Raw genomic sequence first — 22,695 nt, forward strand, 5'->3', positions numbered from 1 at the left:
AGAATGGCTGCGATCCAAAAGTCTACAAGCAATAAATGCTGGAGAGGGTGTGGAGAAAAGGGAACCCTCTTACACTGTTGGTGGGAATGCAAACTAGTACAGCCACTATGGAGAACAGTATGGAGATTCCTTAAAAAAACTGGAAATAGAACTGCCTTATGATCCAGCAATCCCACTGCTGGGCATACACACTGAGGAAACCAGAAGGGAAAGAGACATGTGTACCCCAATGTTCATCGCAGCACTGTTTATAATAGCCAGGACATGGAAGCAACCTAGATGTCCATCAGCAGATGAATGGATAAGAAAGCAGTGGTACATATACACAATGGAGTATTACTCAGCCATTAAAAAGAATACATTTGAATCAGTTCTAATGAGGTGGATGAAACTGGAGCCTATTATACGGAGTGAAGTAAGCCAGAAAGAAAAACACCAATACAGTATACTAACGCATATATATGGAATTTAGAAAGATGGTAACAATAACCCTGTGTACGAATCAGCAAAAGAGACACAGATGTATAGAACAGTCTTATGGACTCTGAGAGAGAGGGAGAGGGTGGGAAGATTTGGGAGAATGGCATTGAAACATGTAAAATATCATGTATGAAACGAGTTGCCAGTCCAGGTTCGATGCACGATACTGGATGCTTGGGGCTGGTGCACTGGGATGACCCAGAGGGATGGAATGGGGAGGGAGGAGGGAGGAGGGTTCAGGATGGGGAACACATGTATGCCTGTGGCAGATTCATTTTGATATTTGGCAAAACTAATACAATTATGTAAAGTTTAAAGATAAAATAAAATTAAAAAAAAAAAGAATAAGGCTATGTGGGGAAAAAAAAAGACTTTCAAATTTTACACACTTAGAGCCAATGAAAGACAATTTGCCCCTAAGATCTCTTTAAAAATAGCAGAACAGTTTAGGGGAGGAGTGATAACGAATACAGATTTTGGAACCAGAAAGATCTGAGACACCAATGAGGACATTCCTATTCACTAGTTCTATGACTGAAAGGGAACTTTGGAATTTTAAAATCAGGTACACTGCCTCACTGAGGTCAAATGAGACAAATAAAATACATGATTATAAGATATTTGCCACGGTAGCAGATTGATGATAACAAACAAAGTCAAAAGCAACGTTTTGTTGTGTTTACTATGTGCCAGCCACTTATTAAGCAATTTACATGTGTCATTTTATTTAATTAGTATAAACGTCCTATGAGATAAATATTATTATTCCCTTCATTTTACAGAGGAAGAACCTGAGATAGAGAGCTAACAGATACTCTGTAAAGAGTACTCTGATAGACGCCTGGGGTCTCACAGTACCTAAGATTCAGGAATTTGAATTCCTATTGCAGAGTAAGGATGAGCAATACATAATTAGAACTCAGATTCCCTTGGAAAGCAACAGGCATATTTAAAAATCACAATTTACTGCCTTTTGTGTCCCCATCACCTATTATGATACCCATAGTAGACACTCAATTACTATTTAATGAGCTTATCTAAACTGAAAAGAAAATGCTCACACTTAATTATAGGCCAGTTTCTTTCCTGGAGGATTCTAAGGTAGCATCTGAAGAGAACACATCCCCATCTGGAGGCCAAGAAAACAAATTCCATCCAATTCACTGCTAAATTGCATTTCTCCTTCCAACCCCATACTTCACACTGGCTGAGGTGCTCTAATGAAAACAGGCTAAGCAATCCATCTATCCGCCAAGCAGCGGGGTGCTCCAAAGGCAGATGAATCTTAGAACAGAGGTTTCAGGCGCTACGTGGCAATGGGAGAAAAGACTGTCAAAGCTGCAGCAGGCAGATTACTCAGCTAACCATTGGGAGCCCACTAAACATGACATTTAAACTGTTCTCCAGCAATCTCACACTCTGTTCAGGCATGCCATATGTAAATTCCTAATTAATACTAGAGAACCACATTGCTGTCTATTTTTTTAAAGACTCATTTTGATTATAATATTTTGATACTATTTTTATTGAAAAATAAATCTTTTTTAGGATTTATTTAAGGTTTATTTTGACCATTTTTAAACTCTTTACTGAAATCATCAGAACACTGTTTCTGTTTTATGTTTCGGTTTTTTGGTCACGAGGCACGTGGGATCTTAGTTCCCCGACCAGGGACCGAACCTGCAATCCCTGCATGGAAGGTGGAGTCTTAACCACTGGACCACCAGGGAAGTCCCCACACTGTCTTCTAAGTAGGATTCAGGGGGAGGTATCTCATTGTGTGTTTTGTCTCCTCACTTTTCCCCCTTTTAGTGCTTGACCCAAGAGCACCAGATGGATCAAAGAAGCAACAAGGTTGAAACTGTGCCAGGTCTAATGGAGAATTTGTACCCTCTTAGTACATCTCTGGCTCTAATAGGCTTCCTTTATGAGAAAATAACACATTAGATTTTAATCAGGGCAGGTTTCCCAAACACTTGAACTGTGATAATATAATAACCTCTTAATGACTTGATCAGGAAATGTGTTTTTGGTGACTATAAAAGTACATGTGCTTGAGTCTGATCATGCAGGGCCATGCTGGGGCCAGCTCGTCCTGTCTCATGAAAACCTCATGCGCCAATCTTTGTGAGTGCATTCAGCAGCTTCAGGTTGGTAACCTGAAATCAGCCACGATGGCAGTGTATACACCGTGACATTGGCAAACGCAACACATTGGGCTGTTTTCTTTTCTGGAAAAATTGTGCATTTATTTCTATCACTGTTGCCAATAGAAGGAAGGTACACAGACTCTTCATTAAGACAATCTAATAGTATATCTTGTTCAGCACAAACAACACTCTAGAGGGTCATGATGGAAACCTCCTGGCCCCAAAATAGCTAACTGGTAGGCTGGGTGCAGAAGCCTGGATGAGGTCACCTTTCCATTCTCTTTACAATACACTGGGGGGGCCACACTGCTTAGCTGGTCATTCCAAAAAGGAAAAAAAAGCCTATTCTAACCTTGATGTTTCATATCAGAGGTTTATTATTCACAGGTGGCTACTTTTAAAACTGATGTGAGAAATCTTCAGCAAAAGACATCACTAAAGTAAAACCATGAACACAAGAAAAATAAATAAAGAACATAGTAAGAAAAAAGATAGAAGGGAGCAACTGAAACAAAATAAAACTGAAGAAAACAACCAAAGTGGAAAACATTGAACTCTGAGATTCCTGGAGTCAAGAGATAAAGGGGAGAGAGGAAAGATCCCTTTTTATCTGAGAGATGATCTTCAGCAAAAAAATAAGTTGCCTTCAACTTGAATAGACATTTTCCAAATGAGGCATGAAGCACCATTACACATGGTATAATCCCCCAAACTGCAGATGTTCAGTAATTAGATTATCAAGTATATGCTAAATATGTAACATACAAAATGAAGATCTGATAGTCCTTTAATTATTTTGTTCATATATATATATATATATATTTTTTTTTACTGTTGCCAGATTAGCTTTAGACTAGCCTCCATCATCCTTCTCATCTTAAAGCCATTGGGAACTCTGCTTTAGAGCTGATTAGAAAAGAACGTGGTAGGAAGAGGGAAAAGGCAAGCTGGGAGGACTGAAAGGAGGGGAGGCTTCATGGAGGGTCTTACAGGGATTCTTTCATCCAGTTAGAAAAACATCTGAAGTGCAACTCCTCTCTGCGCAGTCCAGTCTCCCAGCTTTGCCCTTTCTCAGTTTACACTGGTCAGTACTGATTCAGGATGAGCAATTTTTTTTTTTTTTTTTGCAAAGATGAAAGATGCTTAAAGCAGGAAGGGATTCATCTGACCCTGGAGTGAAATCACTGATTTCTACAGTTAGACCAAACCCTTAGAGACAACTTTGTGCATTCTCCTGCTGAAGAAGGAGTCCTTTCCTCTGTATCACCTCTAGGTCATCAGACAAGCCTGGAAGGTTTCTGCTGCTGCTGCTAAGTCGCTTCAGTCGTATCCGACTCTGTGCGACCCCATAGACGGCAGCCCACCAGGCTCCGCTGTCCCTGGGATTCTCCAGGCAAGAACACTGGAGTGGTAGGGACAGGCAACTCCTAATTTACAAAACAGCATTTTTGGAGGTAGCACTAGTTGACAAGTTGTGGTCTTATAATGATCCCAAATATACATTCCTATTAATTATACACAGTGGTTGTGCTTACACCCACCGATATCATGATTCCTACATGACAGCCCTAAGTATGAGAAGGTAAATCTCTGTTCCCTATGCTTTTATCTCCTCTTCTCCTGGCTGACCATACCTATTCCCATCCATCAGTGATTTCCAAAGAAAATTCCTTGGAAAAGAGTTCTTTTCTTTCCGGGAAGAAATGAACAATGAGTTTCAACAGCAAAATATTAAATATTGACTGGAATGTGATAATTAGCCCAATATTCTAATGTGTGGTAACCAGAACTAGTTCATTTAATAATGCAGGTTTAGGCTGCCAAGGTACTTAAAATATACCAAATTTTGGAACTATATTAAACATAATATAGCCTTTCTCTGATGTTTTGGAAGGTATAATAAGATCCCAGAAGGCATCAGGGAAACTTTCATGGCTACATTTTTTACTGCAAGCAGCTGTATGAAAGTGCCAGTGAAGTGAGCGTTCTAGCTCACAAAATAAAAAGTCTTTAGCAATATCAAGGGGCTATGTGATAGTTTTTTTTGTTTGTTTTGTTTTACATTTAAGTTCGCTCCCATTACATCATTGATTCTAGTTCCATTTTCCCTTTAATTGACTTTAATCAACATTTATAAGCTTTTACCCAAGACACAAAATCCCATAGCATCAGCAAAGCTAATAACCCAGTAAACTGTAACCAAGGAACACAGAAATTTCTTAACTCTCATTTCATTGTCCCTTCCTGTCAAAATAGCACTTACCAAAAAATTGGTTTAAATCTAAGAAAAAAAAAATGTAGAAAGCATCAGAAAAGTATGACACCAAATAGAAAGAATTATAAAATAGAGCTGTTGATGAACCAACTCACAGATTCTTTTTTAGTCTGTAAGGTAAGGCAATTACTAGGTGTCATCATGTTATAGTTATCTGGAGCCAAGCAAATAGAGGGAGAAATACAATTTGAACGAAATCTTGATGTCCTTGTGGGCTCTGTAAATACACGGATCCGTGTATCTTCCCATTCAGTTTGTCAGTGTTTGGTCTCTCCTTAGCCCATTTGCAGAAACTAAAAGGATTTTCCAGACACTTAAACAAATAACAGTAAGAGTAACTGTCCTATGTCAGGAATTCCAGGTAAACCTCCAAACCATAGAAAGACCCTTTGGCAACCATGTCCCACCGTAGTATTTTAAAAGAGTCCCACTTAAGCCAGCAGACACCTCCCTTAGCAATGCATACCATCCCCTGCCACCAAGTCTAAGAGCAATAGAACTGACCTTCAGAGGAGAGATGTGAGACTGCAGGACGTATCCATGGACATTTTCTATCTGAGACAGGTTCTTTTCTGACACGTGCACCAGTTCAGGGCCTCTCACTTCGTGGGTCAGTCGAGGTAAGGAATGATCGTGTGGAGCGTCCTCATCTTGATAGCGATACTTCTAGGAGAAAAGACAAAGAAAAAAAGCATGAGTGTTTGCAAAAGGTACCGTTCTGAACTTCACGTTCTCACTTCATGCACAGGGCACGGTGCTCACCTATGGCTGACATCACCCAACAGACCTTGCTGCAGCCCCTTTGGGTAGGCACCACAAACTAGGTCAACAGCAAGCCACATCGAACCAACCATCAATGCCAAGCAATGCTGATGACTGGTCTTTGCCTTTAATGTACTATTCTCTGTTTATAAAACATAGAAGCGTGATAACAAATGACACTGAGACAATTTACCTAAGCAGGTGAGGAGGTATCCCTCCAAAGGATCAGAATAGCTAAATATGTGCTAAAAATTGTAGGCCATGGATGGAAAATTAAAAAAAAAAAAGTGCAGAGCAAGAAGACAGAATTCTGATGCAGCCGGTCGGGGAATCTAATTTTGATTCCGAAAGCATGAAAGTTGTATGTTCTCTAGGAAATAAGGGAAAATTTCTGCCACCTGCATTGTTTGTATTGGCCTCCGAAGAAAGAATATTTTCTTCCTTTCATATCCAAGAAGGAGGAGCGTTGATTTGGGTTAGTTAGATTCTAGGACAAAGGTTCACAATTTCCAAAGATGGAGCTTTCGTTTAAAGAACTTAAAAATGAAGGCCAAAAAAAAAAAAAAAAATCTGCCTGTATTATATTGAGAGGATTCCCTGAAGGAAAACAGATAATTGTTCCTTCTCTCTTGGTCCCTTTTGCTCTTTGTCATCTTCTTTCCACATGCCTGTAATAGTAAGAGCATCCTCTGTCAACAGTAAGGCCCTCCTCTGGGTCTTCCAAGCACAGCAAAGGAAGCTGGCAGAGAGAGAAAAGGGCCAGGACAAGGCATGCTCTGTGGAGGGTAGACAGGGCCATGGGTCAGTCTCCATCTCCAGCCTTGGCCTGGGTGTCCCCTTCTTCTGTCTCTCTTTGCTTCTCACCCCATTTCCTTCAGACCTACCCCACTGTTAGAGTCTCACTGTTTCATGGCTATTAGTCTACTTGGGAGAGAAAAAAGGGAACACTCTATATCCCACATGCAACCAAGCTAAGAAAATGTTAGTTTGCCTTGTTTTTCCTTTGTTCCCTGTGAATGGCAAAGGGGTAATCAGGGGCAGAGGTCCAAATATTGATATAACACAACAGGTTTACCTGTAATGCCTACCATTTCCCGGTACCCCTTTATTATCATCACCAACAGCTACTATTATCATATCAAGTTACAAACAACACATTTTCTTACAAAATCATGCTTATGTTTCTCTCATTTTTAGGTGAAAAATATGATTTCTTAAACATCAGCTCTCCAGCTGACTCATAAACTGACAGTAACAAGAGGAACCACTAAAGGTTGGCAATTCAATCTCAAGTCCATTCTTACTCAGAAGTTGATCATCATTACTTTTATTTTCCAGGGAGGCTTTCCACAGTGTTCCCAGCTTAATATCAGTTTCAAAACAAAAATTACAGCTGACAATATCATGAAGCAGTTTGCAGAGGACTCTCATTTATTTCTTTCATTCCAATTCTTCTTATCTGTGATGCTCCATTTTACTTATGAGAGAACTGACATTTAGAGAGGTTAAGAGACTTGTCCAGGACCCCCTACATACTGGTCATGAGAGCCAGGATCCTGTCCAGATAATCGGAATCTGAATCCTCTTTCTACTCTCATAAAGCTCCCCCGGCCCCCATTCCCAAAAGGAGATGAAATCCAAGCCTACAGCAGTTTGGTTAAAAAAAAAAAAAAGCACTTTATGGAGGACAGACAACAAAATGAGGGTAGAACATTCCTGTGCATTACAAAATACCATACTTTTATTTTCTTAACTCTACAAATAATTTGGGAAGGCCATCTGACTTAGAAACATGAATCAAGCTTAATATTCATTCTGGATCAGTTATGTGGTGTTTGCTAGAAGTGGAATAATGTCATACACATGCCCAGTTTAGTGTCTCTGGCTTTCAGCCTACAGCCCCTCCACCACTCCTCCCCCCTCTTCAGTTCTCTCTCTGGGAGGCACTGCCATCTCTGCGATCCCCCGAGCCAGAAAAGTAGGAGTCAGTGAGTCTCCATCCTCTCTTTCACCCCCTGCCATCTGCCAGTTCAATAAATCACTGAGTCTACCTCATTACTGTCTGATAGCTCTTGAGCCTACTCGGTCCTCATCTCCCACCACCTCCGTGAACCACTGCCCACGTTCGGGTTTGCAGCTCTCAGCTGGACCACAGCACCAGCCTCTGGACTGGACAGACTGCTGCTGAGGTTGCCCCTTCCCATACATCCTGGCCAACAGGGGTCCCCAACCCTCGGGCCACGAACAAATAGCAGTCTTATGGACTGTTGAAAACGGGGTCGCACAACAGAAGTGAGCGGCCGGCGAGCACGTGAAGCGTCATCTGTGTTTGCAGCTGCCCCCCATCGCTTGTATTACTGCCTGAGCGCCGCCTCCTGCCAGATCAGCGGCAGGATAATCAGGTCATGTGCTTGAATCATCCTGAAACCATCCCCGCCCCACCCCAGCCCAGCGAAAAAATGTCTTCCACAAAACTGGTCCCTGTGCCAAAATGGTTGAGGATGGCTGCTGTACATATGACAAGGGGCTGGCTTTCTGAATCTCACAGTGACAGAGTCTTTCTCTTTAAAACACTTTAGTGGCTCCCACTGACCACGTGACAGAGCTCAAGCTTCCTTTCGTCCTGATAAGTGGCCCCCAACACCACTACATGAGCTGAGTCCCTACTAGTGCTGAACTCCTGTATCTCACCGCTCTTACCACAAGACTATGGAATAAACATAAACACATCATTACCTCCAATTTTAAAGGATTATTTAAAAAATTGTTAAATACACATAAAATTTGCCATCTGAACTGTTTTAAGCATATGAAAGTGTGTTAGTTGCTCAGTTGTGTCTGACTCTGTGATCCCACAGACTGTAGCCATCCAGGCTCCTCTGTCAATTGAATTTTCCAGGCAAGAATACTGCAGTGGGTTGCCATTCCCTTCTCCAGGGGATCTTCTCGACTCAGGAATCCAACCCAGGTCTCCTGCATTGCAGGCAGATTCTCTATCATCTGAGCCACTAGGGAAGCCCCTTTTATGTGTAAAGTTCAGTAATATTAAGTTTATTCACACTGACGTGCAACCCATCTTCAGATATCATCTTGCAAAACTGAAACTCGTTACTCATTAAACAACTCAGTATTTTCTCACCTACAGCCACTGCCAACCCCCATTCTACTTTCTGTTTATATAAATTTGGCTATTCTATGAATTTGACAATTCCACCTTGTATCAGTGGAATCACATGATGTTTGCTTCTCATGACGGGCTTACTTCTTAATGCCTTCAAGTGTCCTCCATATTGTAGCATGTGACAGGATTTCCTTCTTTTTAAGGCTGAATAATATCCCATTGTATGTATACACCACATTTTGTTTCTTCATCCATCTGTAGATGAGCTGCTGGTTGCTTCAACCTCTTGGCTATTGAGGGTAAAGCTGTTATGAACATGCATTTACAAAAACATGTTTGGAACTATGCTTTCAATTATTTTGGAGGGATACCCAGAAGTGGAATTGCTAGATCATATGGCAATTCCATTTTTAGTTTTGTGAGGAATTTTTTAAGCTTTAAAAACTTTAACATATGTAAAGCCATATTCATGTCACTCATCACAGCCAGGACGTGCTTGTGTTCTACAACCTAAATATCCAAGAACACCAAAAGTAAAACTTTGCAAAGTTAAACTGATTATAGAAGCTCCTCAAAGATTCTTGCAGTAAGATTCAGCTGGTATAGAGAAAGATTTCATTCATAAAAATATACATCTCACTGAATTGTTTGGCAGAATAAATCAGGACACAGATAATAAACTTGGTTAAATTTACATGGTACTGTAAATAACTTATTTAATTATTTTCATAAAATTAAGACCCAATTTGAAGAGTGAACAGGCTTAAATTAGACTGTAAACTCAATCTTGATGCTCAATTAATGCTTTATTAGTAAAAATTGTTCATCTTAACATTCATTGATCCTCTGGACTCAATCTTGACATTACCTTTTCTCAGAAGCTTTCATGAAACACAAATCTGAGGTTTTGTGGGTGTTCCCATAGCTGCCTATACTCCCCAAATCACAGCTTTTATCATGCTATATGATTGTGTATGTTTGGAGTTTTTACATTGCACTATAAGGTTCTGCAAGAACAGGGGCCATTTGGGTGTAGTTTACCCCCATATCTGCAGTCCTTTAACCAAATGCCTGGCACATATGCTCAATAACTATTTATTGAATAAAGTTATGACTGACAATTAAACAAATTGATGAGTTGGGTATAACCTACTCAAGCTACCAAGTAATTCTGGCTCCTGAATGCAACCTCTTTCATTGTGAAACATTGTCAACTCGGGCTTAAGCAAAAACAGACCACATCATTGGACTGACACAATCTTAAAGGATATCAGATTCTTAAGAATTATATATCTCTCACCACATCTTTCCTTTCAGTTATATATGCTAAGAACCCAAACTGAATGTGAACCAGTTCTTTACCTTGAGAAGGCCACAAATTACTGAGTATATAATACATATGTACAGCTAAGTCACATGCACAGTGATAACCATATTACTGACTGTAAACTGAGTTTTGTGTAAACAACTGTATTACTGAGTAAAAACTGAGTTTTACTGAGTGTAAACAGAGAAATAGGTAATCAACAGCTCTGAGGCGTTCCAGATTGAAAGAGGATCTAGAATGATAATAGAAACTTCTGCTTTATTGACTATGCCAAAGCCTTTGACTGTGTGGGTCATAACAAACTGGAAAATTCTTGAAAGGGATGGGAATACCAGTCCACCTTACCTGCCGCCTGAAAAACCTGTATGCAGGTCAAGAAGCAACAGTAAGAACTGGACATGGAAAAATAGACTGGTTCTACATCGGGAAAGGAGTACAACAAGGCTGTATATTGTCACCCTGCTTATTTAACTTATATGCAGAGTACATCATGAGAAATGCCAGGCTGTATAAAGCACAAGCTGGAATCAAGATTGCTGGGAGAAATATCAATAACCTCAGATATGCAGATGACACCACCCTTATGGCAGAAAGTAAAGAAGAACTAAAGATCCTCTTGATGAAAGTGAAAGAGGAGAGTGAAAAAGTTGGCTTGAGGCTCAACATTCAGAACACTAAGACCATGGGATCTGATCTCATCACTTCATGGCAATAGATAGGGAAACAGGGGAAACAGTGAGAGACTATTTTCTTGGGCTCCAAAATCACTGCATGTGGTGACTGTAGCCATGAAATTAAAAGCAACTTGCTCCTTGGAAGAAAAGCTTTGACTAACCTACACAGCATATTAAAAAGCAGAGACGCTACTTTGCCGACAAAGGTCCGTCTAGTCAAAGCTATGGTTTTTCCAGCAGTCATGTATGGATGTGACAATTGGACTATAAAGAAAGCTGAGAATTGAGAACCGATTCTTTTCAATTGTGGTGTTACAGAAGACTCTTGAGAGTTCCTTGGATTGTAAGGAGATCCAACCAGTCAATCCTGAAGGAAATCAACCCTGAATATTCATTGGAAGTACTGATGCTAAAGCAGAAACTCCAATACTTTGGCCACCTGATGCAGAGACGACTCACTGGAAAAGACCCTGATGCTGAGAAAGATTGAGGACAGGAGGATAAGGGAGCATCAGAGGATGAGACGCTTGGGTGGCATCACCAACTCAGTGGACATGAATTTGAGAAAACTCTGGGAGATAGTGCAGGACAGGGAAGCCTGGCGTGCTGCAGTCCATGGGGTCGCAAAGAGTCAGACACGATTTAGTGACTGAACAACAAGAGACCTAAACAATACTCCTCTTGGTACCAGACAAGTGGTCCTCCTCCTTTATTTTTCCAGTTTTCTCCAAGAGATGACTAAGCAAAAGATGACAAGAACCAGTAAGAGGTGCCATGTTTAACTCAAACACTAGCCTCCAGAGGAATCCTTCTGATATGATTTGGAAGAATCTCTCTGCTTAGATTTAACTTCAGCTGTACCAAAAAAAAAAAAGGTTTTTCTGTACTACTAAGACTACTATTAATATTAACATTATTAACAAAAATACTAATTCTAACATGAATGGTAATATTAAAACCATTAATAATAATTCACCTACAATGCAGGAGACCTGGGTTCAATCCCTGGGATGGGAAGATACCCTAGAGAAGGGAAAGGCTACCCACTCTAGTACTCTGGCCTGGAGAATTCCATGGACTACACAGTCCATGGTGTCAAAAAGAATCAGACATGACTGAGCAACTTCCATTTTCATGTTTCAGGAACTATGCTAAATGCTTTACACACATCATTACATCTGGGGGATTGGTGTTACAATTTCCATCCCCTCAGGCTTGGTCAGATGGGCATTTTTTCCAAGCTTACATACCAAGCAAACCAGGATTCAAGCACAAGTCTGACTCTGGAGCTAGAGCACTTCACTTAAATATTCTTCTAAACTAATTAGGACTCCAAGATCTTAAGAGACTAATTATATCTTCAGGAAATATAACTATCAGGAAATCTTCAAGAGTCATCTGACAAGGGAGATAGATTAAACCATTCTGCAAGAGGTCAAATCCTGATTTAAGAACCGGCTCTATACAGATGAACTTATCAATATTTGCAAAGCAGAAATACAGACACAGACATAGAGAACAAACACATGGGCACCACAGGAGGAAAGGGGGTTGGGATGAATTGGGAGATTGGGGTTGACACATATACACTCTATGTATAAAACAGATAACTAATGAGAACCTGCTGTACAGCACAGTGGTTATGGCTGCTCAGTGCTCTGTCATGACTTAAATGGGAAGGAAATCCAAAAAAGAGTAGATACATGTACGCATATAGCTGATTCACTTTGCTGCACAGCAGAAATTAACACAGCACTATAAAGCAACTATATTCCAATAACAACAAAAAAATAAAAAGAATCAGTGCTAATGTTCTGGGCAACTCTGAGTCCTCTCTCATTCCAGGGCTTGTCTCTTAGTCATTGATGCCAGACTGGGCAACTTTGAGGGTTTCTGCATTTTCTTTAGAAGGAGGGTCACTGAGGAAGGCCTCTGCTTTGATGTACGTGCCTTCTTCTTTTCCTCCCCTCAGCTCAGCCCACTGGAGGGCCCTCTGGGACAACAGAACTTTTGTAAACCAATTCTATGTTCTCTCCTAGCTCCAATGGGAACCAGGCAGAAGTGCTCAGGCCAGAGAAGAATTTATGTTCTTCCCTAAAATAATTTATGTTCCCTGTTGTAGCTCATTTTGTCCCTCATTTCTGGAATCCCATGCCCTTCCCCATTCTGAAATTTAACTTCCACCCCTGGTTTCCTTCCTCAGGCAAATTTTTTCAGGTCCTAGATAATAAGACTGAATGTCATTCTCTTTCAGACACATACTCTGACCAACTGTTAAGGTTCAAAGGATGTCCTTTAGGCTCCCAGCCTCTTGATGAAAGTGAAAGAGGAGAGTGAAAAAGTTGGCCTGAGGCTCAACATTCAGAAAACTAAGATCATGGCACCTGGTCCCATCACTTCATGGCAAATAGATGGAGAAACAGTGGAAACAGTGACAGACTTCATTTTTGGGGGCTCCAAAATCAATGCAGATGGTGATTGCAGCCATGAAATTAAAAGACGCTTGCTCCTTGGAAGAAAAGTTATAACCAACCAATCTAGACAGCATATTAAAAAGCACAGACATTACTTTACCAACAAAGGTCCATCTAGTCAAAGCTATGGTTTTTCCAGTAGTCATGTATGGATGTGAGAGTTGGACTATAAAGAAAGCTGAGTGCCCAAGAATTGATGCTTTTGAACTGTGGTGTTGGAGAAGACTCTTGAGGGTCCCTTGGACTACAAGGAGATCCAACCAGTCCATCCAAAAGGAATCAGTCCTGAATATTCATAGGAAGGACTGATGCTGAAGCTGAAACTCCAATACTTTGGTCACCTGATGTGAAGAACTGAGTCCTTGGAAAAGATCCTGATGCTGGGAAAGATTGAAGGCAGGAGGAGAAGGGGACAACAGGGGATGAGATGGCTAGATGGCATCACAGAATCAATGGACATGAGTTTGAGTAAACTCTGGGAGTTGGTGATGGACAGGGAGGACAGGCATGCTGCAGTTCATGGGGTCTCAAAGAGTCGGAGAGGACTGAGCAACTAAACCGAACTGAACTGAGGGTTCTTCACACTTTCCTGCTATTAAATAACAGCTCTAAGGCAATGGCACTCCACTCCAGTACTCTTGCCTGGAAAATCCCATGGACAGAGGGCCTGGTGGGCTGTAGTCCATGGGGTCGCTAAGAGTCGGACACAACTGAGTGACTTCACTTTCACTTTTCACTTTCATGCATTGGAGAAGGAAATGGCAACCCACTCCAGTGTTCTTGCCTGGAGAATCCCAGGGATGGGGGAGCCTGGTGGGCTGCCATCTATGGGGTCGCACAGAGTCAGACATGACTGAAGCGACTTAGCAGCAGCAGCAAACCACAGTGACCTGTCTGTGTGTCTGTCTCTCCTACTAGCCCATGAGCACTTCTGAGCAGAGACGGAGTTGAGACAGGCCTGGGGCCTGGGACCCTCTGCTGCAGTTTTGCAAAGCTTGTACCTGGACTTACCTCTCCTCGAGCTACAATATACAAAGACTATATGGAACTAAAAACAACTGTGTGCATGGGACAAAAGATACAAAGACCAAAAAAAAAAAAAAACAACTGCCATTTCTGAAGAGCTAGGAGTCAAAAAACTGGGTGTCTGGGAAAAAAACAGGGTATTGTGTGTGCCCCTCTGCACTCAACTCCACAAAGGGGTGGGCCAACCATCTCAGCCACTGCCCCAGCTCAACCCCTGGACACATCCCTACCCTTATCACATGTAAGGAAGTAGCTTGCCCCTATCGAGGGAGCAAACAACCAAACCTTTTACTTGATTTTGCTCCTGTGCTTAGTCGCTCAGTCACGTCTGACTCTTGACCCCAGGGTCTATAGCTCACAAGGCTCCTCTGTTCATGGAATTTTCTGGAGTGGGTTGCCATTTCCTACTCCAGGAGATCTTCCCAACCCAGGGAATGAACTTGTTTCTCCTGCTTGGCAGGGGTTGGTTTTTACCATTGTGCCACCTGGGAAGCTGGCACAAGAGCCCTGAGAAAGCCTTGGCTGAACTTCTGGTCTGGCCTCTTGTCAATTTCTGTTGATTAGGGAAGGCCAAGAACCCTGTTCAGTATCAGAGTGATAGTCATCTCAATCTCCAGTGGACCATAGTAAGGCATATAGAAACTGATGAATGTGACATTAACTGAAGTAAGTAGACTTAAGTCATCTGAGCAATAATATGATCAACCTGATGAAACAGCCCTCCCAGCTGAATCATCATGCAATCATACTGGAACTCTTATTCTGCCACTGGGCCCTCCCACATGGATGGCCACGACTGGATCAAATTCTGCTCACTGCATTCTGTTGAGGCCTGTGTGAGTCAGAACCATCCTGAGTTTCCCAGGATTCCAACGCAGGTTCCTGCAAGCATCTGGTCCATCCCTGGGAGGTTCTGCAAGGTTTGGAAGATGATGCTACATGGGCAAGGTGTATAATAGCTGAGGGAGAAGTCACAAATTTTTCAAGGCCTCATAAATAAAATCCTGAGTCTAGAGCTGTTTCTGCAATAAAAAGTGCTCTGCTTCCCCCTGGCTGCAGGAGCTGGCACTGTTCTGACGAGAGACAGAAACAAGTCAAATGCCATGAGAACCAGAATATGTTTGTGTGCTCTTGAAAGGGAAGTGTGTGAAAGTGCCTTTGTTGTTTGGTCACTCAAACATGCCCAACTCTTTGTGACCGCATGAACTGAAGCACACCAAGCTTCCCTATCCTTTACTATCTCCCAGAGACTGCTCAAACTCATGTCCGTTGAGCTGGTGATGCCATCCAACCATCTCATCCTCTGTCACCTCTTTCTCCTCCTGCCCTCAATCTTTCCCAGCATCAAGGTCTTTTCCAGTGAGTCGGCTCTTCACATTAGGGGCCAAAGTCCTGGAGCTTCAGCTTCAGCATCAGTCCTTCCAATGAATATTCAGGGATGACTCCTTTAGGAAGGACTAGTTGGATCTCCCTGCTGTCCAAGGGACTCTGGAGAGTCTTCTCCAACAGCACAAGTCAAAAGCATCAGTTCCTCAGCACTCAGTCTTCTTTAAGGTCCAACTCTAAGATAGTAAATGTTGTGTACTTTTCAAAGAGTATATACAAGTCGCCAGTCCAGGTTTGATGCATGATACTGGATGCTTGGGGCTGGTGTACTGGGACGACCTAGAAGGAGGGTATGGGGAGGGAGGAGGGAGGAGGGTTCAGGATGGGGAACATAGGTATACCTGTGGTGGATTCATTTCGATATTTGGCAAAACTAATACAATATTGTAAAGTTTAAAAATAAAATACAATAAAAAAATAAAAAAAATAAAAAAAAAACAAAAAACAAAACAAAAAAAAACAAAGAGTGTTATACAAAGCATCCCATTTAAGACTGACAGCAACATTGCGAAGCAGGTATAAACTTAAGGCAAGATTACAGCTTCGTACACAAAGCCCGACATTTAGTAAATGCTCAAAACCTCTTGGCTTCTTGCCTTCTGTTAATATAGCAACAGATAGCATCCTTTGTGTCAAGACTTAACTCCCCCTGAGTAATCTATGGTTCTTTGAGGCCAGGAACTTCTGCCATCTGTCTTTGTCTCCTGCGGAGCCTCAGGCCAGAACAAGGGCCACATAGCGTGTGCTCAGTAGACCTGGCTGACTGCATACTGCCACTGGAAGAAGTCTCTCAGCTTTAAAAATGTGTAGAAGAGAAGCACTGATTTTCAGAGAAGCACGAAGTCACTTAGAAAGTTAAACATAAATAACAGTCTTGCACAGAGTGATAAACCTCTAAGAAAGAAGTGAGTGAAGCTCAGAAAACAGAAAAAAAAAAAAAAGAGAGAGTGAGGAAAGTAGTCTCAAAAAATGAATTATATGAAAATAAAGGGTTTTCTTTTCTTCTCAAGACTGTGTAAGTTTATCTTTCAAAACAGGGTATTCTTATCCAGGCCTTGCCTCCACCATCTTATTTTGAGGAAAATATTTTGCTTAGTAAATGGCTGTTTCTTTATAGGGACTTTATTCACCAGAGACTTGGGCGGTATGTAGCTAGCCAGCCCTCTTTTCCAGTTCCTTCCTTTTCCCATGATGTCCTAGCCAATCTGTGACCTGAGACTCATCCCCATTACCATGCCTTTGGCATCCTCTCTCTAATTCACTGCCTCCCTTCTGGAGGGAAAACATGGACAGAAGAAAGAGGAAAAAAGAGAGAGAGAAGATAAAAGAATGTTTAATGCATTGAGCAGATTAGTATGTATATTCGCATCTTTATTTTGAAATACAGTCTCTAGCGTTTGGACTGCAGCAGGGTTCTCTTTCCTCTTTCATCATTTCTGTCCACCATCCCAACCTATTCTTCCAGAACAGTTGCATGGACACCGCAAATCTGGAGGAGGGGGATTTAGAGAGGATCAAAGTGGGAGGAGCTGACTCATTTGAAAAGACCCCGATGCTGGGAAGGATTGAGGGCAGGAGGAGAAAGGGACGACAGAGGATGAGACGGCTGGATGGCATCACCGACTCGATGGACATGGGTTTGGGTGGACTCCGGGAGTTGGTGATGGACAGGGAGGCCTGACGTGCTGCAGTTCACGGGGTCGCAAAGAGCAGACATGACTGAGCGACTGAACTGAACTGAACTGAACTGAAAATGGGAGGAGGAAAGGCAAGACAGAAATACCTAATTTCCCCCTTTACTTCCTCAAGGAGTCCTCCTGACTTCTCAGATTAGGGCAGTGCTCAGTCACTCGGTTGTGTCCAGCACTTTGCACTCCCATGGTTTCCCATGCAGAGCCTGCCAGGCTCCTCTGTCCATGGAATTTCCCAGACAAGAACACTGGAGCAGATTGCCATTTCCTACTCTGAGCAGATTAGGGCAGGGGTCCCCAAACTCTGGGATCTAATGCCGAATGAGCTGAGGTGGAGCTGATGTAATAATAATAGAAATAAAGTGTACAATAAATGTAATGCACTTGAATCATCCTGAAACCACACCTTCCCCACCCGTCCATGGAATAATTATCTTGCATGACCACAGTCTCTGGTGCCTAAAAGGTTGGGGGCCGCTAGATTATGGAATTCCCCTCCGTGTATCTCACTGCTTCCTGCTTACCAGGATTTCAGGGTACCTGTATTCACTTTTCATAAAACTCATCATATTTTAAATTTACATTTCTTTCTGTGATCATTTACTTACTGTCTGCTTCCTCCTTTAAATCAAAACCTCCATGGAGGCTGGCACCCTGCCTGCTTGGTTCACTACTCACCTCTGCTATCTGCTATGTGGCAGGTTCTCGACCAACACTCACTGAATAAATAGTAGTCTGCAGCCAAATCTCTCTGCAAAATCCATCACTCAAAGAGCTAATAAAAGTGGGTCAGAGAAAGTAGCATCCACGTATATGTATTACCATTAAAATAAGACAGCTGCTATATAACACAGGGAGCCCAGCCCGGTGCTCTGGGTTGGTGGGAGGAGGGAAGGGAAGGAGTTGATATATGTATAATTATGGTTTGCATTGCTGTGGTGTAGAAGCCAATACCACATTGTAATCTTCCCCCAATTAAAAAATAAATAAAAATAAAAGATAAAAAAAGTGGGTCGAAGCTCAGAGATGACCGATTCCACACAGATCTTCCCCAAGAGAAGTTATCCTTCAAAAAAAATGAAGTGATCCACAATTGGTAATACAGCTAACCCAAAGGACATTTGAAAGAGGAATTTTTCGAAGACGGGAGCAGGATGTAAGTGAAGGGACTGATGTGAGGGATGAAAAGCACTCCCAGGTGCTCTATTTGAATTTTTTTCAAACAAACTCACTAATGAAAGGAAATACATTCCTACTTTTTGCCACAAAGAACAGGACAAGCCAGGATGTTAATTAAATTACAAATCAGCTGTCAGCTTGCAGCTGACTGAGCTTTGTGTGCTTCCAAGCAACATCAGATATTTTAAACCCTCTGTAATTACCTACAATGCAGGAGCTGCCAGGAAGAATGCTTTCATGAATATTTAACCGATCTTAAGATCCTTTTTAAAGAACTGATGATTTAAATAATCATGAGAGGACTTGCTCCAGCTCAGTGCTGCCCTCCAGCTGTTAACTGAAGTTGCAGGAAATGGAGCTTGGCAAGCTTCATCTCCTAAAACTCACAGCCACCCAGGGGAGGCCAGGCTCTCCCAGCATAGGTCACTATAGGACTAGACAGCCTAAGCTCGCTGGAAAAGTCAGAATGGGACCACACACCTATGATTTGGGAAAATGATGGGTGTGGAACTGTAAAGTGAATTTGTACCCAATGTCACATATGCAGGTTGCTATTTACAATTTTGGGCTTCTCTGGTGGCTCAGGGATAAAGAATCGATCTGTCAATGCAGGAGACGCTAGTTCCATCCCTGAGTAAGGAAGATCCCCTGGAGAAGAAAACGGCAACCCCTTCAGTGTTCTTGCCTGGGGAATCCCACAGACAGAGAAACCTGGTGGGCTGCAGTCCACGGGGTCACAAAGAGTCAGACTTAGCAACTAAACAACAATATTTATGATTTACAAAGCACTCTCAGAAGCATTGGCCCAAGTACCTCGCTCAAGAATTGAGAAAAAGAAGGCACTATCACTCTTTCCAAATGAGAAAACAGGATCAGAGAGTCTCCAAACCGTTAAACAAATGGCAAAGCTGGGTTTCAAACTGACATAGCTGAGTCCAAGAGGCAGCCCAATTCAGTGGAATGTGCATAAATTCTGGCATTAGAAATACGACTTCAAATCTTGCAACATTTGTCAAGTTGCTGGTATCTCTGAGCTTCAATTGACTGAAGCTATAAACTGGGGATGACAGGATCAGTCTGGTAGACATATGAGCACTGGATGCGACACGGCACGGCTGCCACACAGTAGCTACTTGATGAAACTGAATGTTCTCCTTTCTGGAGCTGTCACGTTCTGTACTTTGCAGGTCTGGCATCATAAAGCCTGAGGAGGCCGACGAGTGACCTCTTCAGACTGTTAATACTGTCAGCAGAATGGAAACCAGTGTGAACGGTCATTTGTAGCTTCTAAATATGACTCTCAACTTCCTCTTCCTTAGTCACTCATTCTAGAATAACTTTCCAAAACCTCAGTTATAGAGTAGTGGCTAAGAGTACAGTTTTTAGAGAGGCTGTCTGGATCAATTTCCAGTTCTACCATGTACTACATGGCCTTAGGCAACTTATCAACTTCTGTGAGACTTGATAATCTAATCTGTAAAATGGAACTAGGCCTTCATAGAGTTTCTGAGAAACCCAAGGGAGATAATACATGGAAGCCACTTAGAACAGTGTCTGTGACCTAGTAAGTGGTCCCTTAATGTTAGCTATGATTATTCTATTGTAACATTAGATTTTTGATTACAAGAAGTTTGGAAATATAAAACATAGTTAACTGAAGGGGAAAAAAAATGTAGCCTTTTTTTTTTTTTTTAATTCTCAAGTTTTTCCTAAGCCTGCAATGACAACTTTTCCCATGACTCTACAACATGTAGACTCTGTGCTCTACTCTCACAGCTCTCCTGACCCCACAAAGCACTTTTCAACCTTCCTTTATGTCATCTTCAAGCCTGAAAATCTTCTGGCCTTTCCCAAACCATCCCCACTCAACTCAGCCTGCCCTGACCATTCCAGCTCCTACTACTGTACTCTCCTCTCAATTTTTTAATCTAACAAGAATTTACTTCGAGTTAAAAAATAAATAAGCCACGGAGATACAATATGCAGCATGGTGAGTATAGTTTAAAATAATGTTTATTTATAAAAAAACAAACAAACAAGAATTTCTTGAGCACCTACTAGGCACCAGTCATTTTAAGTACTAAGGATACAACAGTAAAGAGGAAAGACACATCCCCTCCCTTTGGTTTGTTCTTTTTTTTTTTTTTTTTTTTAATATTTGTTTATTTGGCTGCATTGGGTTGGTCTGTCAGCAGCACGCAGGATCTTTGATAGTGTCATGTGAGATCCTTCGTTGTGGTGCATGAAACTTAGGTGTGGTGCAGAGGCTCAGTAGCTGTGGCTCACTGCCTTAGTTGCTCCCCAGCATTTGGGATTTTCCTGGACCAGGGATTGAACCTGTGTCCCCTGCATTGCAAGGTGCATTCTTAACCACTGGACCACCACAGAAGTCTCCTTATGCTTTGTTCTTGAGGTCGTCTCTTCCTTTAATAACCTTCCCAATTATCTCTCACCTGGCTATTGCTCAACCTGAAAGCTCAAATCATATATGACGTCTTCATGGATGCTTTCACTGGACACACAGGTACGGCTGTTTCCTTTCCCTATGTTCACATAACTGAAACCTGGAGAATTATTTTATTTTAAAGCATAAATGTATCTGATTCTCTCATGAGAACATAAACGCTTCTTCATTATTGTAACACCAGCAGCAAATATTCTGCCTGGGACTCTGAAGGTGCTTAAGAAATGTTTCTGAACTAAACTACACCTCGTGGAGATATAAATTCCTAGGACTCTTGTGTATTCCACCACACCTAGCACATTCTAAAAATAAAATGTACTCAAGAAACCTGTCTGGAGGGTAGAAAAGATCTGATTATGGAACAGCACCCTGCCAGATTCTGAGTCATAAAATGAGAAACTGGCTCACGGTGCAGCACAGGTAATGAAGTGGGGCAGGTTCATGGAAACTGAGTTGTTCGAGGCTGAAGCATAAGGCACCTGGAAGCAATCACGTATGGTGACTTTCTGGACCAACGAGTTGAGAACAGGAAAAAATATAACATGGAAGACAGTAACCAAGGACACTTCCTCCTTCCCCTACTCTACCAGCCCCAAGTTAGAGCAACTAAGGAAGCACAACCATAAAAGAAGTAGTCTTACCTGAGATTCTCCAAACCCAGACCAGCAGCTGGGCACACAGAGCAGTGTATCAGCCCTGATAGGCACAATAAAATATACTAAAGTGTGATTCCTCACCTAGAGCCAGACATCCTGGAATGTGAAGTCAAGTGGGCCTTAGAAAGCATCACTACAAACAAAGCTAGTGGAGGTGATGGAATTCCAGTTGAGCTATTTCAAATCCTGAAAGATGATGCTGTGAAAGTGCTGCACTCAATATGCCAGCAAATTTGGAAAACTCAGAAGTGGCCACAGGACTGGAAAAGGTTAGTTTTCATTCCAATCCCAAAGAAAGGCAATGCCAAAGAATGCTCAAACTACTGCACAATTGCACTCATCTCACACGCTAGTAAAGTAATGCTCAAAATTCTCCAAGCCAGGCTTCAGCAATATGTGAACCGTGAACTTCCAGATGTTCAAGCTGGTTTTAGAAAAGGCAGAGGAACCAGAGATCAAATTGCTAACATCCGCTGGATCATGGAAAAAGCAAGAAAGTTCCAGAAAAACATCTATTTCTGCTTTATTGACTATACCAAAGCCTTTGACTGTGTGGATCACAATAAACTGTGGAAAATTCTGAAAGAGATAGGAATACCAGACCACCTGACCTGCCTCTTGAGAAACCTATATGCAGGTCAGGAAGCAACAGTTAGAACTGGACATGGAACAACAGACTGGTTCCAAATAGGAAAAGGAGTATGTCAAGGTTGTATATTGTCACCCTGCTTATTTAACTTATATGCAGAGTACATCATGAGAAACGCTGGACTGGAAGAAGCACAAGCTTCTTCCAATCAAGATTGCTGGGAGAAATATCAATAACCTCAGATATGCAGATGATACCCTTATGGCAGAAAGTGAAGAGGACTAAAAAGCCTCTTGATGAAAGTAAAAGAGGAGAGTGAAAAAGTTGGCTTAAAGCTCAACATTCAGAAAACTAAGATCATAGTATCTGGTCCAATCACTTCATGGGAAATAGATGGGGAAACAGTGGAAACAGTGTCAGACTTTATTTTTGGGGGCTCCA

General features: G+C 41.8%; 1 protein-coding gene across 2 annotated transcripts in view; it reads right to left on the bottom strand.

Moving 5' to 3' along the window:
* The window catches only part of DLG2 (discs large MAGUK scaffold protein 2), a 1,420,652-nt gene that overhangs the window by 1,196,225 nt on the left and 201,732 nt on the right, over positions 1 to 22,695 (bottom strand). The window contains exons 1-2 of one of the 2 annotated variants that reach the window (XM_055581495.1): positions 6,993 to 7,127; positions 5,410 to 5,571 (exon numbers count right to left, since the gene is read on the bottom strand). In XM_055581495.1, coding sequence (XP_055437470.1) covers positions 5,410 to 5,571; positions 6,993 to 7,073 — 243 coding nt within the window. In that variant the 5' untranslated portion in view covers positions 7,074 to 7,127. Of the gene's footprint in view, positions 1 to 5,409; positions 5,572 to 6,992; positions 7,128 to 22,695 lie in introns of those variants that run through there. The other variant, XM_055581492.1, reaches the window with a different exon arrangement.

The sequence above is a fragment of the Bubalus kerabau genome, chromosome 5, assembly GCF_029407905.1.
Source record: "Bubalus kerabau isolate K-KA32 ecotype Philippines breed swamp buffalo chromosome 5, PCC_UOA_SB_1v2, whole genome shotgun sequence".
NCBI lineage: Eukaryota > Metazoa > Chordata > Mammalia > Artiodactyla > Bovidae > Bubalus > Bubalus kerabau.